At 63.0% G+C, this 15,904-nt stretch overlaps 1 protein-coding gene across 3 annotated transcripts in view; it reads right to left on the reverse strand.

Moving 5' to 3' along the window:
- Nucleotides 1-1,060: 1,060 nt before the first annotated feature.
- The window catches only part of SETD1B (SET domain containing 1B, histone lysine methyltransferase), a 22,881-nt gene continuing 8,037 nt past the window's right edge, over nucleotides 1,061-15,904 (reverse strand). For 2 of the 3 annotated variants that reach the window (XM_028527723.2, XM_036014353.1), the window contains exons 7-17: nucleotides 12,688-13,497; nucleotides 12,086-12,347; nucleotides 11,660-11,994; nucleotides 11,467-11,575; nucleotides 10,197-10,700; nucleotides 7,846-9,099; nucleotides 6,850-7,016; nucleotides 6,009-6,140; nucleotides 5,786-5,905; nucleotides 5,552-5,689; nucleotides 1,061-3,699 (exon numbers count right to left, since the gene is read on the reverse strand). In XM_028527723.2, coding sequence (XP_028383524.1) covers nucleotides 3,526-3,699; nucleotides 5,552-5,689; nucleotides 5,786-5,905; nucleotides 6,009-6,140; nucleotides 6,850-7,016; nucleotides 7,846-9,099; nucleotides 10,197-10,700; nucleotides 11,467-11,575; nucleotides 11,660-11,994; nucleotides 12,086-12,347; nucleotides 12,688-13,497 — 4,005 coding nt within the window. In that variant the 3' untranslated portion in view covers nucleotides 1,061-3,525. The remainder of the gene's footprint in view (nucleotides 3,700-5,551; nucleotides 5,690-5,785; nucleotides 5,906-6,008; nucleotides 6,141-6,849; nucleotides 7,017-7,845; nucleotides 9,100-10,196; nucleotides 10,701-11,466; nucleotides 11,576-11,659; nucleotides 11,995-12,085; nucleotides 12,348-12,687; nucleotides 13,498-15,904) is intronic. The other variant, XM_036014354.1, reaches the window with a different exon arrangement.

The raw sequence follows: 15,904 nt of genomic DNA on the forward strand, positions 1-15,904 counted from the left end.
CCACTCCGGTACCCCCAGCGCCTGGGGGAGCATCGGGCACGGAGCAGGTTGAATGAACGAACGGACGGCGGGGAGCTGTCTGGTCTCCTGGCTCCGCCTCGCCCCGAGAGTCTACCTGCGGTGGGTGGGGCTCGGCTGTCTGGATGCACGGCTCTGACAACCAGGACCCCCAGTGCACGTCCTGCCCGGCCTGTTTCTCTGCCCCCCCGAGAGGCTGCCGAGAACCTCCGGGTGCAGCCGGCTCGGGCCTGGCAGACTCCATTCCTAACCGTGGGACAGCCGGGCCAGGAGTGTGTGTGCATTTTAAATACCGACGGTCAGTACCCAAGGTTTCCTCCTGGAGGTGGTCGTGACGGATGCTTCCACTGGTCGTGGCTTGTGAGTGCCCTCTGCCCCAGGCCTGCGGGCGCTGGGTGCTTTCCAACCCCAGCCACGTGACAGGGAAAAGTCTCGTGAGAATTTGCATTTCTGTCGTTAAGAAGTAAGATACAGCATCTTCTCCAACATGCTGCCCCCTTGCTGAGGGTTTGAGTCTGTCTGTCCTTCTTAGGGACAAGTGGACAGCATCTCACACACTCTCTCTCCCTGGGCCCCTCTGTCACCGCACCCCCGGGTCAGGGACAGGTGACACTTACCTGGAACACCACAGACACTACATTTAATTCTTCTCCACCCATTTCACCAGCCCCTGCTCCCCTCAAACGCCAACGAGAGCGCTGTCTCTTTAAATGTTCAACACTGTTTAGTTCTTCTAGGGGTGGCAACAGGATGTTGGATCCAGTGTCCTTAACTGCAGACTAGTGGCAGGGCGAGGTACCTGACGTGTTTAAGAAAGGTTCTACAAAGAGAGCTTCTAAAAAGCTGTGGAAGGTCCAGGCGGTGGAGGCCATAGCCTGGCCTTGTTCACAGGATTCACCTTGACACCCAGAGTTGACGATCTGGCGGTCCGAGAGGCCCACACCCCGCCCAGCCGGCCCACCCTCCATGCCCGCAGGGTGCGCCCCCGGCAGAAAGAAAGGAGAGGGAGAGGGAGAGAGAGGAGAGCAAGAGAGACGGCGTATCTGTAAGAAAAGTCAGTATATTTATGGTTTGCTTTATAAAAGTTACTATAATACAATGGTACATAGTATTGAATTCACAAAAATATGAACAAATATTTACAGCCAGACACACCCACAACAGAGACACTTCTCTTCGAAACGAGTTCCGTACGGACGCCAGAGCCTGTGTGCACAAACGTCCCGAAATCCCACAGGCTCTCTTCTGGGCGGGAGAAGGGAGGCGAGGAGGGAGGGACGAGGAACAAAAAAGAAAGAAAAAAAAAAGCAGAAACCCCCAACTCTTCCAAAGCAAAAAAAAATTTGTTCAATGAAAATGAAGGCATTGAAAGAAAAAAACGAGCCACTGCGTTCCTGGATACGGCGAACCACCTCAGGGGTGGGCGGGGGTTCCTGGGGACGAGGGCCCGGTCCCTCCCCGGCTGGGCCAGGCGAGGGCTGAGGCAGGCCCGGCCCCTGGCGTCCCCACCTCCACTTCTTCCGCAAGGGGAGCGGGGACAGAACGGAGACAGCCCCTTGGGGACTGCGCAGGTAACTTAAATCGGCCGTCTCTACAAACTACACATGTCCTCATGTGCAAAATAAATTATTTCCTCAGTTGCACAATCAGGCAGAAAACCGCAAATGGGAGAGAGAAGGTTGCTGCTATGCCTGGGTCCCCTCTCTGTGTCTTCACGCCACCGATTTCACGGTCCTTGAAACGGCAGGCACAGTCTCAAACAGAGAGGGCGTGGGGTGAAAACTGGGAAAAAAAAAACACAACAAAACCACCAACGACAAAAAAAAAGAAGAGAGAGAAAAAAAATAACAATTCTTTGTACAGAATTTACACGATAACAAGCTTGACACAAGCTGATACCAGAGGCCCGGCCCGCGTCTCCGCGGGGCGGGCGGCCCCGCCGGGTGCTCCCGTCTCGGCGAGAACGAGTCCTGGTCACGACGGTCACTTTCCATAAATTATGTACACGCCTGCTCTGCTCTCTGGGGTGCGGGGACTCGCGTGGTGTTTTCGGAAGTACAAAGAAATGAGCAAAAAAGTCTTCCCACGTGTTTCTACAAGAAACAATGTTCCCGAGAAGAAGTCCTTTACCGGAGCCTATGTACAGAAGTTGGTTCTGAACTTCAAAACCCCACCCCACCCCCCTCTCGGTCAGATTTTACACGCGCACGCGCGCAAACACACACATCGGTGGAAGTATAAACCCTGATAGGATGACGAGAAGGGAATAGGAAGGGTTTCAAAAACAAAAACAAACAAACAAACAAACCACCTGTCAGGTTTAGATCCGAGTTTTAAAAACTTCTCCAAGGTTTTTCTTTCTCTGGGAGAAATACTCTTGTCGCTCCGAAAATAAATACGCTTTTTGATGTCTTGGGGTGGGGGGGGAGACGGGGCTGCTGGCAGGGTGGGTGGGGGCGGGGGCGAGCAGGAGAAGCTTATAAACAAAAAAATCGCCACACGTATTCACGGTCAGACACCCGTAGAGGTGGGGCTAGGAGCTGTGCCTGCCTGGGGCGGGGCAGGGGGGGCGTGCTCCCCTCTGGCCCGTGATGGGGAGGACAGAGGAGCACAGATGTGACTCCTCCCGGTGCCCTGCCTGCCCACTGGGACCTCCTGGAGGCTCCCTCGTTGCTGGCATTCGAATGAGAAAGTAAACATTGAACCCAAGATCTGGGGGGTGGCAGGGTGCAGGGTGGCAGAGAGAGCCCGGAGGGGAAAGTCCCGCCTGGGACCAGCTCGGCTGGGGTCCGTGAGCGGAGGCGCAGGCCCCGCCCCAGGCTGCTGGCGGAAGAACAGACTGGGGGCGGGGGACTGTGGGAGGGTCTTCTCACTGAGTCCACTGGCAGAGGCGAGGGCCTTCCGTAGTGTTCTGAGGTCAAGGCCACCGGGCCGGACCCTCCTCCTCCTCTCTGCAGCACCTGGCCCAGCCAGCACCCTGGCCCCGGGGCTCTCCAGGCCGCTGGCCGACACCCCGTCGCGCCAGGGGGCTCGGCAGCCTCCGCCGGGGGTCCCCGCCCTCTGATTCTGCCTTCACATTTCAACGGTTAAAATGTCTTTTCTTACAACAAGGAAGAAAATAAAGGGAAGACAAAACAACGTAGCAGCATTCACGGGAAGAGGCTGACGGTGACGACGGGGTGGGGGGGAAAAAGACAGAGAGAGATGGAGAGCGGGGACGGCGACACGGGCACGGAGACGTTCGTGTTGGAGTCGAACACAAGCCCCCGCGGGAGCACTTTAAGAGACGATGAGACACAGGCTGACACACAGAGAAGCCCTTTCCCTCTGAGGGGCTGGAGCCGGGGTCCTGGGGGTAGTGTTGGGGGCGCCAGGCCCTGCCACGGCCGCTGGGTAGAGGACAGCACCTGAAATGGGGGTGGGGGTTGGGGCCGGGCCCCGGGGGGCCACAGGGGTCCGCGCGGGGAGCCCCGGCGACAGCCGACATCCTTCCGCCGGGCGCTGCGCCTAGTTGAGGGTCCCCCGGCAGTTCTCGGAGCTGCAGAGACAGGGGATCTTGACGTCCTCGATGGGGAACTTGTAGTCGTAGGTGATCTCCTCGTTGACGCTGATGTGCTGCTTGGAGTAGATGACGATCTTCTTCTGCGACTCCACCGTGATCACCTTGGCGTAGCAGTTGGGCTGCGGGCCAGGAGGGGGCGCGCTGAGCGGAGGACTCCGGGGACCCCCACCCAGTCCGCCGCCGCCACCAAGGGCGCCGGGGTGGAGCCCCGTGCTTGCCACGTGATCCCCCTGCCTGGTGCCACCTGTTCTAGGCCTCCGCTCTGCCACTTGGGTGGCAATGACCCCTGGCCCCTGATGTTACATCAGAAGGACGACAATGGCAATATTAATCGAGCCTGCCCCAGGGCTGCAATTTTCGTTCACGCCGCAGAAGACTCCCAAACTTGTATCTGTAGCCCAGGCCTCACTTCTGTGCTCTGAAGGGGTCAGCAAACTCCGCCCCACCCCCCCACCCCCGCCTGTTTCTGCAAATAAAGTTTTATTGGCACACAGACACAACTATTCATTCACATACTGCCGGGGCTCCTTTTGTTAGGGTGGCAGTTAGGCAGTTGCTAGGATGTGGTCTGGACCACAAAAGCCCAAAATATTTACTAACTACAGGAGAAGTTTGCAGGTCCTGCTCCAGGCCCAGAAGTCCTACTGGGGTCCCGGCACGTTCCTTGGGCAGCTCCAGGAGACAGGGTTGGCTCTGTCATCTCAAACCTAAGCTCTAGGGGGCGCTGGACCATGGACTCAGGCCCCAAACCTCCAAAGTCCCAGCCCCTCTCACCTGGGCGGGACCTGGCCGACAGCCACACCCAGTGGGGGTCAGTCTCCAGAGCCTGCTTAATTCTGGTTACCGCTGGCTTCCCACCTTCTACCAGCAGTGGCAGTCAGGCCCCACCCCCACCTGTCACCTGGGCTGCCGCCACCTCTCTTGTTATGAGAAAACCTGCCCTTGACCCAGCAGCCAGGGAAATCTTCCCGGAAGGGACAGCAGATACTTCCACCCCGTGGCTCAAACCGCCAGAGGCCTGCCTCAGTCACCCTGACCCTGCCAACCTCATGCTCTCGGCCTGTCCGCTCGCTCCCTACTGCATCCCCACCACTCCCCTCGCCGACCCTCCTCACCCAGGGGTGCTCGCCCCTGGCCCCAGGGCCTCGGAACAGGGCCCTTGCCTCAGCCACCACCTCTGACCCCTCGGATCTCACAGGGGCATCCCACAGGGGCATCCGAGGGAGGCCCTACCAGCCCAGATAATGGCCGAGTGAGGACCAGGAGGGCTGGCGGGGACAGGGAATTCGCTGTGTCAGCACCCTCGGAGGGCCGGCCACAGGATCCCACTGGTCCTCCCAACAACCTACAAGGAGGAGCCGACACCACTTGTTTCACAGATGAGGACCCCGTGGCCTGGAGACGTTCACACTCAGTAAGTAGCTCACGGCCACTCAGGAAGTAGGGACATCGGAGCTGGCGGTGGTGGCTCGGAACCGGCCCGCCGTGTGCCAAGCTCCTGCACTTGTTTTCAGAGAGAGAATCACCCTTGTTATCAACGACCCCCCGAAAACCCCATCCCTGCACCGTCCACTCTGGCTGCCACTAGCTACAGGTGAGTCTTTTCCGTTTGAAATAAAACGAAATTAACAACTCAGTTTCTGGAGCGTACTGACCCCAGGTCAGTGCTCAGCTGCACACGTGGCGAGTACCGTGTCCCTGGACAGCGCGGACGCAGGGCTTTCCCAGCATGCCCCAGACGGCGACCCACTGAGGCACGGAAAGAGCCCAGCACGGAAGGAGCTCCGCAGTCACCAGCTGGACGCGCCCTTCCTGAACACCTTCAGTCTCGTTATCATACCCATTGTACAGACGGGAAAACTGGAGCTCAGCGGAGAAAGGACCCCCCCGACCCCGCGCTCTCCCAGCCACCCGCCCCGCCCCCCCCCTCCGGCGCAGGGGCAGGAGCGGGCGACCCCTGCCGGCACTCACGTTGCAGCTGTGGTTGATGAAGCGAGCGAAGTTGCCGCACTTGGTGGCATCAATGATGGTGTCATGGTCCACCCGAAACATGTAGCTGCTCCCGATGCCCTCGTCTTCGTAGCGTTTCTCCCGCATGTCCGCGATCACCTGGCCGGGCACAGGCCTCCCTCAGTCCAGGCCGGGTCGCTCCCGCCCCTGCGCCCTCCCGCACCCTCCCGCGCCTGGCCGCCGGGTGGCGCCTACCTGGCGGATGTTCTGCCCCACGTACTCGATGACCATCTCGTCGGCGGCGATGGGCTCCATGGCGAACAGGCCCCAGTCGTGAATGTGGCTCTTGCAGAATTTGAGCTTTTTCTTGCGGAACTGCGCGGGGCGGGGGAGGAGCGGAGGCGTGAGCGACACGGCCACGGGTCCCGCGCCACCCCGGCGGCCCTGACCCCGCCTGACCAGCCCGGCCCGGCCTCACCTTGAGCTGGTTGAACTTGAGCAGGTCGCTGTCACAGCTGCCAGTGAAGGAGGACAACAGGCGGCGCTGCTCCGAGCGCCGCTCCGAGCCCGCCCGGGTGGAGGCGTGCGGCTGGGCCGGAATGCTCATGCCCTGCCGAGGGGACGGGGGGCAGGTGAGGGGGTGCGGGGGCCACGCCCCCTGACCACGGCACCCTCAGCTCTGGGTCCCTGCTGCCCCAGCTTCCTTGCTGTGTGTGGTCTTCCCTGTGCCTGTCCTGACCCTAACTGCCACCTCCCCTTCCTGCCAGAACTGGCCCGTGCTCGGGCCCCTCCAGACTTCACTAAGTGACTTTTCATTGAAGTCTTTCCGGGCTTCTCCGCAGACTCTCCCTGTCATCCACGTGGCTCGTTTCTTTCATTCAGGTCTGGTTCTCCTGTCACCTTCCCCCAGCCGCCAACCCACAACCTCCTCTCCTCTTTTCTCCACCCAGCACCCCGTTCACTCGCTTCCTCCCCCCCATTAACATGTGTTTCGAAAAGAGAAATGTGGTTTGTTCCCGGCTGTAGCCCCAGAACAGTGCCTGGAGGAACACAGCAAGCACTCAATAGATGCTTGCTTCACTTAAAAAAGGAACGAGTGAACTTTCTGGAAATGCAACTCAGCTCCGCTCACACCCCTGATCAAACCTCTCCAGAGGCTCCCCCTGCCCACCTCGCACCTCACTGCTTCCACCTGAGCGACCAGGTACGCAACCACCGCCACGGGCCGGCCCCTCGGGCCCCGCAACCCCTCGCCCTGCCTGCGCCCCACCCCCCCCGCCCGGGGAGACCCCTGCCCAGGCCCCCCCCGACGGCAGTACCTGCGTGTCGGTGGGGGGCTCATCTGTGCTGGCGCGGGTGTTGTTGAGGTATCTGATCTTGTCCTTCTTGTCGATGGTGTAGAAGCCCTCGCTGCGGGCGCAGCCGGTCGAGTGCTCGGGGATGTCGTCGTCCCGCTTCTTCTTCTTGGCCGAAGAGAGGCTGGTGGGTGGGTGCGGGTCAAGGGCCACTTGGACACGGACGGCAAGCCCCGCCTGGCCCCTCATCCGACCCGTCCCACCAGCCCGGCCCTTCCACCCTCAGACCACCTCCAGGCGGCTCTGACCTGCAGTGTCACGACCCATAGCTACACCACCGAGCCGGCCGACTCCACCGACGGCCAGGACTCAGGCGGGGGCACCTAGCTGTCTGTGCAGCCCGGGGCGAGCTGCATTAGCTACTTTCTGCCTCAGTTCCCCCGTCTGCAAGCGATGCCTCTCTGGAGGACTCCCCCCTGTGCCTGGCAGGGCCCCTGGCACCAAGCACTCACTGAATCAGCCCAGTGCCACCGGGAGGAGGGCAGCTCCAACCTCGGCACGCCGCAGCTAGCGCCTTACTATCAGATCTGCCCGGGCTCAGATTTCAGCGCCGCTCCCTCTGTGCTGTGTGGCTTTGGGCAGGGTGCTTAACCACCCTGGGCCCCGGCTTCTGCACGCTGGCTATCGGGGACAGCAGCCCCACCTCCCTGGGCCGCAGAGGGGGCAGGGGTTCAAGCAGGTGACGGGAGCCCAGGAAGAGCAGGCCCTCGGCCAGCTCCTGCCCGTTACTTTGCACAAGCACATGACTGCACTTGGCCCTGAGACTGGCTAACTCAGGGGCGGAGCTGGGCCTGGCACAGAGGCCATGTTTAAGGGTGCCAGTGCCGAGCCCGTGAACCCCGGCCCGGGCCGGCGCACAGACGCCGCCCCGCACGGCAGACGAGCCCCCGAGTGGCAGCTGAGAGCTCCCGGTACTAGGCGTGCCCCGCCCCCTGCCCCCGACTCCGCCTGGCAGGATATAGGGATGGTAGACCCAGAGCGTGTCGTTGAGCCAGTCCATGCCGTTGTCCTGCTGCAGCAGCCGCTCGTAGGTGACGCACAGGAAGCGGATGTCCTCCTCATCGATGCCGCCGTTCCAGATGTCGTAGAGGATGGTCATCTCCTCGAACTCCGTGCGGGGCCGGAACAGGGGCTGCGGCGGGGAGAGCTCGGGCGAGGCCGACAGGTCCTCGTGGCGCTTCTTCAGCGGCCGGCGCCAAGGGCCCCGCACCTTGGCCAGGTCCATGAACTCCTCAGTGACTTCGTCGCGCCCGCGGGGACCCGGGGGGATGGCCTCCGAGAGCCACTGGTTCTCCAGCTCCTTGAAGGGCAGCTTGGTGGGCTCAGCGGGTGGTGGGGGTGGCGGTGGGGGAGGCTGGGGGGGCAGGGGCGGGGGCGGGGCCGGGATCCCCGCGTTCCGGAAGTCCAGGGTCACGGCCCGGGGGTCGTGGGTGCTGGGGAAGACGGGGGTCTGCGGCTGGCCCGGCAAGAGCAGCAGGTCCCTGCCGAGGGCGGCCCCCACGGGCGGCCGGACCAAGGGCCCGTCCAAGGAGAGCACGGCTGGCGGGGATCGCCGGGGCCGGCCCGGCTTCCTCTTGATGGGGGGCGGGCAGGGGGCCAGAGGGGTGGGCAGCAGGGGTGGCAGCTGGGCCGGGGTCCGAGCCTGGGGCCGCAGGACGGGCACAGGCAACGCCAAGGGCAGGGGCAGAGGCAAGGGCAGAGGGAGCGGCAGGCCCGCCTCCAGGAGCACCTGGGAGGGCAGGGGGCCGGGCCGCTCATCCCGCCGGCCCGCGGGGATGGGGCAGACGGGCAGGAGCAGGGGCCCGCCGGGCTCGGGGAAGGTGGGCGTGAAGCTGAAGTCCCGGCCTGGGGTCCTGGGGAGGCCCCCGCTGCTCAGGCTGGGGGACTGGGACGGGTAGGAGAAGGGGCTGCCGGGCACCTGCGGGGAGCTCAGGGACAGGCTGCCGCTGCCCCCCGACAGTGGGGGCTCCCCGCTCGGGGTGGCCGGCACGGTCTCTGTGCTCTGCGACTTGGCCAGGCTGCCGCAGAGGCTTGGAGTACGCGGGGGCTGGTCCTCGGAGGGAGGCTCCAGAGGGGCTGGTGGGTGTGGGGGCTCTGGGGTCTGGGGCTCAGGCGGTGGGCTGGGTGGCCGGGGTGGTCGAGAGGACGGCAACGGTGGCTGCAGGGGCGAGGGGAGCGGCACAGGGGGCTCGGGCTTCTCTTCCAGGTCCTCCCCTGCAGAGACAGGTGAAAACCAGGCCATCATTAGTTGAGCCAAACATCTCTCAGTGTCCTGTTTCTGCTGCCCTACTGTGCACTTGATACCTGACCGACTCATAGCCCTGAGTCCCCCGAGACTCTTCTGAGTATCAAGACTGTCCCCCTTGCTCCCCAGCAGCTGAGCCACTCAAGGACCACTCGGCGTCCAGCCTAGTGTCAGAGTACACAGTAGGCGCCTGATAAATGTTGAAGTGACTCAGAGGCGGAGGCACAGTTGCTAGTGGCTGATGCTCCCTTTGAAACAGAGCTCTTGAGTAGAACTCAACTTTCTCCCCTGCAGGACCTGTCAGGGCCTTTAAGGGTTTTGTCCTACCACTTCTCTCCAGTCCCATAAGGCATTTTCTCGCTCACCTGCTGTTACCTGTCGCCCTGCCCTAGAAAGTAAGCTTTGTGAGGACGAATAACTTTGTTCGGTTTCGCCGTTGCAATGTGAATCCTTGGGATTCACTAGGGGTGCAATGAAGTCTTAATAAAACACTCGGGACAGTATCAGAGGACCTGCGATTCTGCAGCTAAATGCCACGGAGAGATACAAACTATCCCAGGTCTCTTTCCTGAAGGCCTGAGCAGGAGGCTCAAACTAACCGCACGCAGATATAGAAGTTTAAATCAGTTAAAATGAAGTGATGTTGCAGATTCGAGTGGCTACAGGACTGGACAGGGCGGAGGGCGAGCGTTTGCATCGCTGCAGAAGCGCCACTGGGCGGCGCTGTCCGAGCCCTGGGCCTGCTCAGTGCAGCTCCGTCAGGACGCGGAGGGGGCGATGTCCCCCGCCACTCCCCTGGCCCAGCCCCCGGAGCTCCCCTGCCTGCCTGCCTGTCACTACAGCAACCACGGGGCTCCTGGGTTGGGAAATGCTGGCCCTGGGCCGGCAGGTGATCTGTCCCCCCACTCCCTCCTCCCACACGGCCTCACAGCGGAGGCGCTGTCCACTGACCCATTTTACAGATGAGAAAACTCAGGCTTGGGAAGGTGAAACGATTTACCCAAAGGAGGCTGGACTCACCCTGCCCCCACCCCCAACCACCCTCCCGGGGGGCTGCAGGGGTTACCTTGGGTGGGCTCCGGGGAAGGTGGCAGGCGGGCCTCCGTCTCTCTCTCCCCGGGGGGCTCTGGGGACAGCGACCTGGCTCCTTCCCGGGTCAGCCCCGGCTCCTTGGGGGGCTCTTTACCGCCAGCCGGCTCCTTCACACCCGCAGGCAGGGGGGGCTCTTCCTGCACGGGGGGCCGCGCCTCGGGGGCTCCGTCCTCAGCCTCAATGTCCACCTCCTCTTCCGTGCCCAAGGACTCCACCACGGGCGGCCTCGTGCCCACCTCCTTCTCAAAGTCCTCCTCAGGCACGGCGGGAGCCATGCTCTCATCAGTGGCTGGCTCCTCCTCTTCCTCTTCCTCCTCCTCCTCCTCCCCTGCCGCTGGCTCTTCTTCATCCTCCGAAGATGACGACGATGATGACGACGAGGAGGAGGACTCGGAACTCGACTCGAACCCTGAAGACTCGGAACTCTCACTGGAGGAGCCAGCTCCGTCCTTGCGGGTCGCGATGCTCGCCGTCTCGTCTGGGCAGGGGACACGGGGGCGGGGAGGGGGGGACCCTCTCGTCATCTGCTGCACCCCAAGCAGATGCTTCGCCCGAGGGCTCAGACGGGTGGCCCGTGGCCTGAACGTGGCCCTCAGAGACAAGGGGGGGGGCGGGGTCTGTGTGTGAGAACTGCTCATTGTTTTCTTAGATGGAGGCAGAGCCCACAACGTAGGAAAAGAGCCCTTTTAAAGTCGACAATGCCCTGCCTGGCGTAGCTCAGTGGATTGGGCGCGGGCTGCGAACCCAAGTGTCACAGGTTCAAGTCCCAGTCAGGGCACATGCCTGGGTTGCAGGCCATGGCCCCCAGCAACCGCACATTGATGTTTCTCTCTCTCTGTTTCTCTTTCTCCCTCCCTTCCCTCTCTAAAAATAAATTTAAAAAATATTTTTTAAAAAGTCAATAGTGCAGTGCATTCGAAACAGGCTTCGTGCCTCCTGCCTGGTTCCAGACACTGTCGTGAGCTCGAGAAGAAACCTATCCCCTCGGCCTTCGCCCCCCCCGCCCGGCCCCCCACCCCTCGCCCCAGGTGACCACGAGTCTGCTTTCTGGCTCTGCAGGCAGCCCTGCTCTGGACGCCTCACGGCAGTGGGACCCATGGCAGGGAATGTCGGGGGTGCTTTAATGAGTTCCCGTCTCAAGGGCAAGGCATCTCGCCCGGCAGGCCTCGCTAACCCCTGCTCGGGCCCCGCCCTCTGCAGGGGGGCCCTGGGCCGCGCCTGGGACCACGGCCTGCCCCACTCACCTCCATCCGAGTCCCCTTCTTCCTTGTCACTCGCCTCTGACAGGGCCACGTCCTCATCGTCCTCGTTCTTAGACTCTTCCTGGCCGTCACTGTCGTCGTCATCATCGTCCTGGGGTGGGGGGGGCCGGATGGTGAGGGAGGGAGGGCACCCCTCGCCCACCCTGGCCCCCAGGCCTCCCGCCCGGAGTGGCACCTTATCTGACGTGGACGAGGTGGAGGAGGAGGAGGAGATCCGACTTCTGGGGCCTTCTTCCTCCTCTTCCTCCTCCTCCTCCTCCTCTTCCTCCGTGCTCTCCTGCTCCTCCTTGTCGGAGGCGGAGGACGAGGGCGAGGTCGTGGAGGACCCGGAGGAGGAGGACGCCGACGACGAGGACGACGCCGACAGCGACTCCTTCTCGTCCTCCTCCCCGCCGCTGTCCAGCTCCAGGGGCCGGGCCGGCCGCCGCCGCACGCCCACGCCCTTGGGGTCTCGCTTGGCCAGCTCGCAGGGGGCGTCTGCCATGTCCCGGTCCCGCTCCCGCTCGGACTCTGCGGGGAGGCCGGGTGTGAGGGCGCCGGGCCGGGGGGCGCGGGAGGAGGAGACCCCAGAACCTGGTGGGGGGTGGGGGCGGGCACAGACCTTCATCTTCCTCATCCACGGAGGTGGAGGGCCGAAGCCGCTTCTGGTCTCCGGACGAGGCTGTGTCCGGCGGCTCCTTCCTCTTGACCTTGAAGGAGGGCAGGCGGATGGCCCCCCGCAGCCCGATGCCCAGGCCCAGGCCCTCGTAGCCCAGGCCCTCGCCCTTGCCCCACGACTCCAGCAGGCAGGGGGTGATGCGGTCCTTGGGCTTCGGCCGGTCCTCGTCCTTGTGCTCGCCGGACTTGACCGGTGTCAGCGAGGCCTGGCGTGCAAGAGGGACGGTCGCCACGGTCACCGCAGTGACGGTGCTGCCAGGGACCCCAGTGGGCGGCCCTCCCCGAGCAGCCGGCCCTCCTCCCACAGTGACAGCCGCAGGGTAGCCGGTCACTTCCCTCCCGAGAGCCAGCCGCCCTCCGCGCCCACCTCTCAGGACACCGAGCCCCCCTTCCTCACCCGCCGGGGAGACCAAGACAGCCACCCGGGCCAGACCGCCGGCTTCCCCCCTCGGGGGCCGGGGTTCCCGGGAAACACGTCCTCAGTGTACATCGGTGCCATGACCCCCAAGCTTCACAAAGTAACACCCCCGCCGCCCGCCCGCCCACCTTGGCCATCCGCTCCTTCTTGTCCCACCACTCGTCGAAGGCCCGGAAGGCCACCACCTCCACCATCTTGCGGTTCAGGTCACGCTTCATGATGGCCTTGAGCTCTTTGAGCACCACCAGCAGGACGCCATCGACGGTGGCCTTGTGCGGGTCCTCCTGGCGCGGCATGTAGCCCGGCGGCGGCACGGACGGGTCGAACTTGGGCAGGGGCGGCCAGGGCTGCCCGCGGCCCGGGCCCATGTTGGTCAGGGAGAAGGGGCCCCGGTAGGGGGGCAGGTTGACGAACTGCAGCCCAGCTGCAGCGGCCATGAAGGGCGGGTAGGGGCAGGCGCCCTGGCCCGTCATCAGACGGCTCAGCATCTGCGTCTGCATCTGGAAGGACATGGGCATGCTGCCCCACTGGCCGCCCAGCACGTGGCTCATGTCCACCTGCATCACGGGGAACAGCCCCGGCGGGAAGGGCGGCAGCGGCGGCAGGATGGGTGGCGGCGGCACGCCGGGAGGCGCCGGCAGGGGCGGCGGGGGCACTGTCACCGCTGGGTGGGCCGGGGGCGGTGGGGGCGGCGGTGGCGGCAGAGGCGGGGGCATGGGGAAGCCGGGCTGCGGCGGGGGCGGCGGCGGGGGCGGGGGCAGTGGTGGGAAGCCTGGGGGCGGGGGCAGTGGCAGGTTCGGGGCCAGCACAGAGGGGCCTCCTACGGCCGCCGCCCCTGGGGTCACCACCATGGGCTTGGGACAGTCAGCGCTGGTGATGGGGGCTGAGGGCATCTCGTCGTCCGAGATCTCCATGTCCTCGCCGGAGGACTGCTGGCCCTGGGGAGAAAAGGGGGACAGCAGTGAGCGTGAGCCGGAGGGCCCGGCCACCTCCCGGCACCCCCTTCTGAACGTGGGAGCTAGAGGAGAAGCCTTCTGCAAGTCTGCTCTGCAAGGCCGAATGCTCTGGTCCCACCCTCGTCTCCTCCCTTCCCGGCCCTGTGGCCTCAGCAAGGCTCTGACCCTCTCTAACCCTCAGTGTGCCCGTCTGCATAGTGGGCATCAGAGCACCCGCCTCGGGGGGTCATCGTGAAGATCCAGGCATTTATCAAACATGTCCCCGGCTCTGTTTTAGGTGCTGACTCCCTAGCAGGGAACAAGACCCCCAAAATTCTTGCTCCCGTGGAGCGGGACGAGATGGAAGAGGTCACCAGGGCGAAGGTGTGAAACATACACTCCGTCCTGCAGAAAAGAAAGCCGGCCGGGAAGGGAGGCCGATTCTGTTTCAGTTTGAGAGGTTCTGTTTCAGTCTGGATTCAGAGAAGGTAGCACTAATAACTGACACCTCTGTGGCACTTCCTGTGCGCCCGGCGCCTTTCTAAGCGCTTTACGTGCAGTAACTCAGTTCATCCTCAGGAGAGCTATCTCCGTTTCCACTAAGGAGAAAATCGGAACGCACAGAGCTTCAATGACCCGCCCAAGGCCACACAGCCAGTAAGAGATGGCCCCGGGATTCAAACCCAGAAGTGGCTCCCAGCCCGCCTGCTGCCCTCACCAAGGCGGAGAAAGCCGGTGGAGAAGGTGGCATTCGAAGGGGGCGCGGTTAGTAGGACTACAGGTACACCAACAGGAAGTACGCCTTTACCTCCATCACGCTCTTCACCTACTCTCGTGACTGGCCCCTACTTAGCACAGGCCAGTGTGGGGCTGTCTCCTGCCTTTCTTTTTTTGTACATTTTGTAAAAGTTGAACTTACTGGGATGATATTACAGTTCTGTAATACATCATCTGTGTATCATACGGGGTTCCCCACCCCAAGTCCAGTCTCCTTCTGTCACCATTTACTCCCCTTTACCCTCTCCTACCTCCCCCACCCCCTTGCCTCCGTCAATCAACATATTGTCTGTATCTGTTTGTTTTCGTTTTTGCTTAACTTCTTCACCTTTTTTACCAAGCTCCCCGATCCCCCTCCCCTCCGACAGCTGTCAGCCTGTCCGTGGTCGCTGCGAGTCTGTTTCTATTCTGTTTGCTGGTTTATTTGGTCCGTTACATTCCACGCGGAAATGCAATCACATGGGACCTGCCTTTCTCCGGCTTACTTCACCCAGCATAATGTTCTCCACGTCCGTCCACACTGTCGCAAAAGGTAAGACTTTTTTTTTTTTTTACAGCTGAGTAGTATTCCGTTGTGTAAACGAACCACAGCTTTTTTACCCACTCATCTACCTACGGGCACCTGAGCTGCCTCCCAATCTCGGCTATCGTGACCATGCCACGGTGAGCAGGGGGGCCCCGTTCCTTGTCTGCACTGCAGCCCCCAGCGCGGGCTTCTCCTCCAGCCCCTCCTGACCCGCGAGGGGGCGCTCGGGAGAGCCAGACGCCGCCGGCCCAAGAGGCAGAGCTGGTCAGGAAGGGGGCCAGGGCTCAAGCTCAGGACGCTCTGCTGTCGTCGGGACCTGGGCACCCGGCACCCGGTGACCAGCAGAGGAGCCAAGCGTGAGCCTGGCTCTAAGACGGGCAGGGGTCCCCGCACGCTGGGACACAGTGGGGAGGTGCGGGGGTCTGCAGGGTGGAGGTGGAACCGGAGGACCAGCGGGGGCAGGGAGAAAAGGGTCTGGCCACCCCCAGGCTCTCGTGACAGAAGGAGAGGCGAGCAGGTGCCCGGGCTGAACTTGGCGGGGGAGACAGAGCCTTTGTGGCTTTTGAAACAGGAGTGCCATGAAGGGGAGGGGAGGTGACGGGTCAGCCTACAGGTGGGGGAGGCCTTGAAGGAAAGTGGGGGTTGGGGGAAGAATGCCCAACACTCAGCAGCAGCAGGAAGCTCTGGATTTTGCTACGGCCCCTCTGTTCTCCTTTCGTCTCCCCCCACCCCAGGGTCCCCGGGCACTTGCTGAGAGAGACACGGGCAGGCTCAGCCTGGTACTCGGGGACAGCGGCCACCAGGTCAGCCCTGGACAGCGCCCAGCAAGCCCCGCGGTGCCCGCAGAGTGAACCCTGGGGGGCCGTGAAGCCAGCCAATCAGGAGGGGCCGGGACAGTCGGCCCTAGGTCTGCCCCAGGCCTCCATCTGCCCCTTCCTCCCCACTCTCGGCAGGGGTTAGGGGGGCAGGAACTCACCGGGACCCCAGCAGCAACCCGCAAGGACCCTGCTGTGCCCGGAGCGAACTAACCTCGCGGCCCCTCCCCGAGGCCCACACCCAGCAAGACAGGGGCTCTCCCCCTCCCATTTCACAGACAGACCCCGAAAC

Source organism: Phyllostomus discolor, chromosome 13 (assembly GCF_004126475.2).
Source record: "Phyllostomus discolor isolate MPI-MPIP mPhyDis1 chromosome 13, mPhyDis1.pri.v3, whole genome shotgun sequence".
Taxonomy (NCBI): domain Eukaryota; kingdom Metazoa; phylum Chordata; class Mammalia; order Chiroptera; family Phyllostomidae; genus Phyllostomus; species Phyllostomus discolor.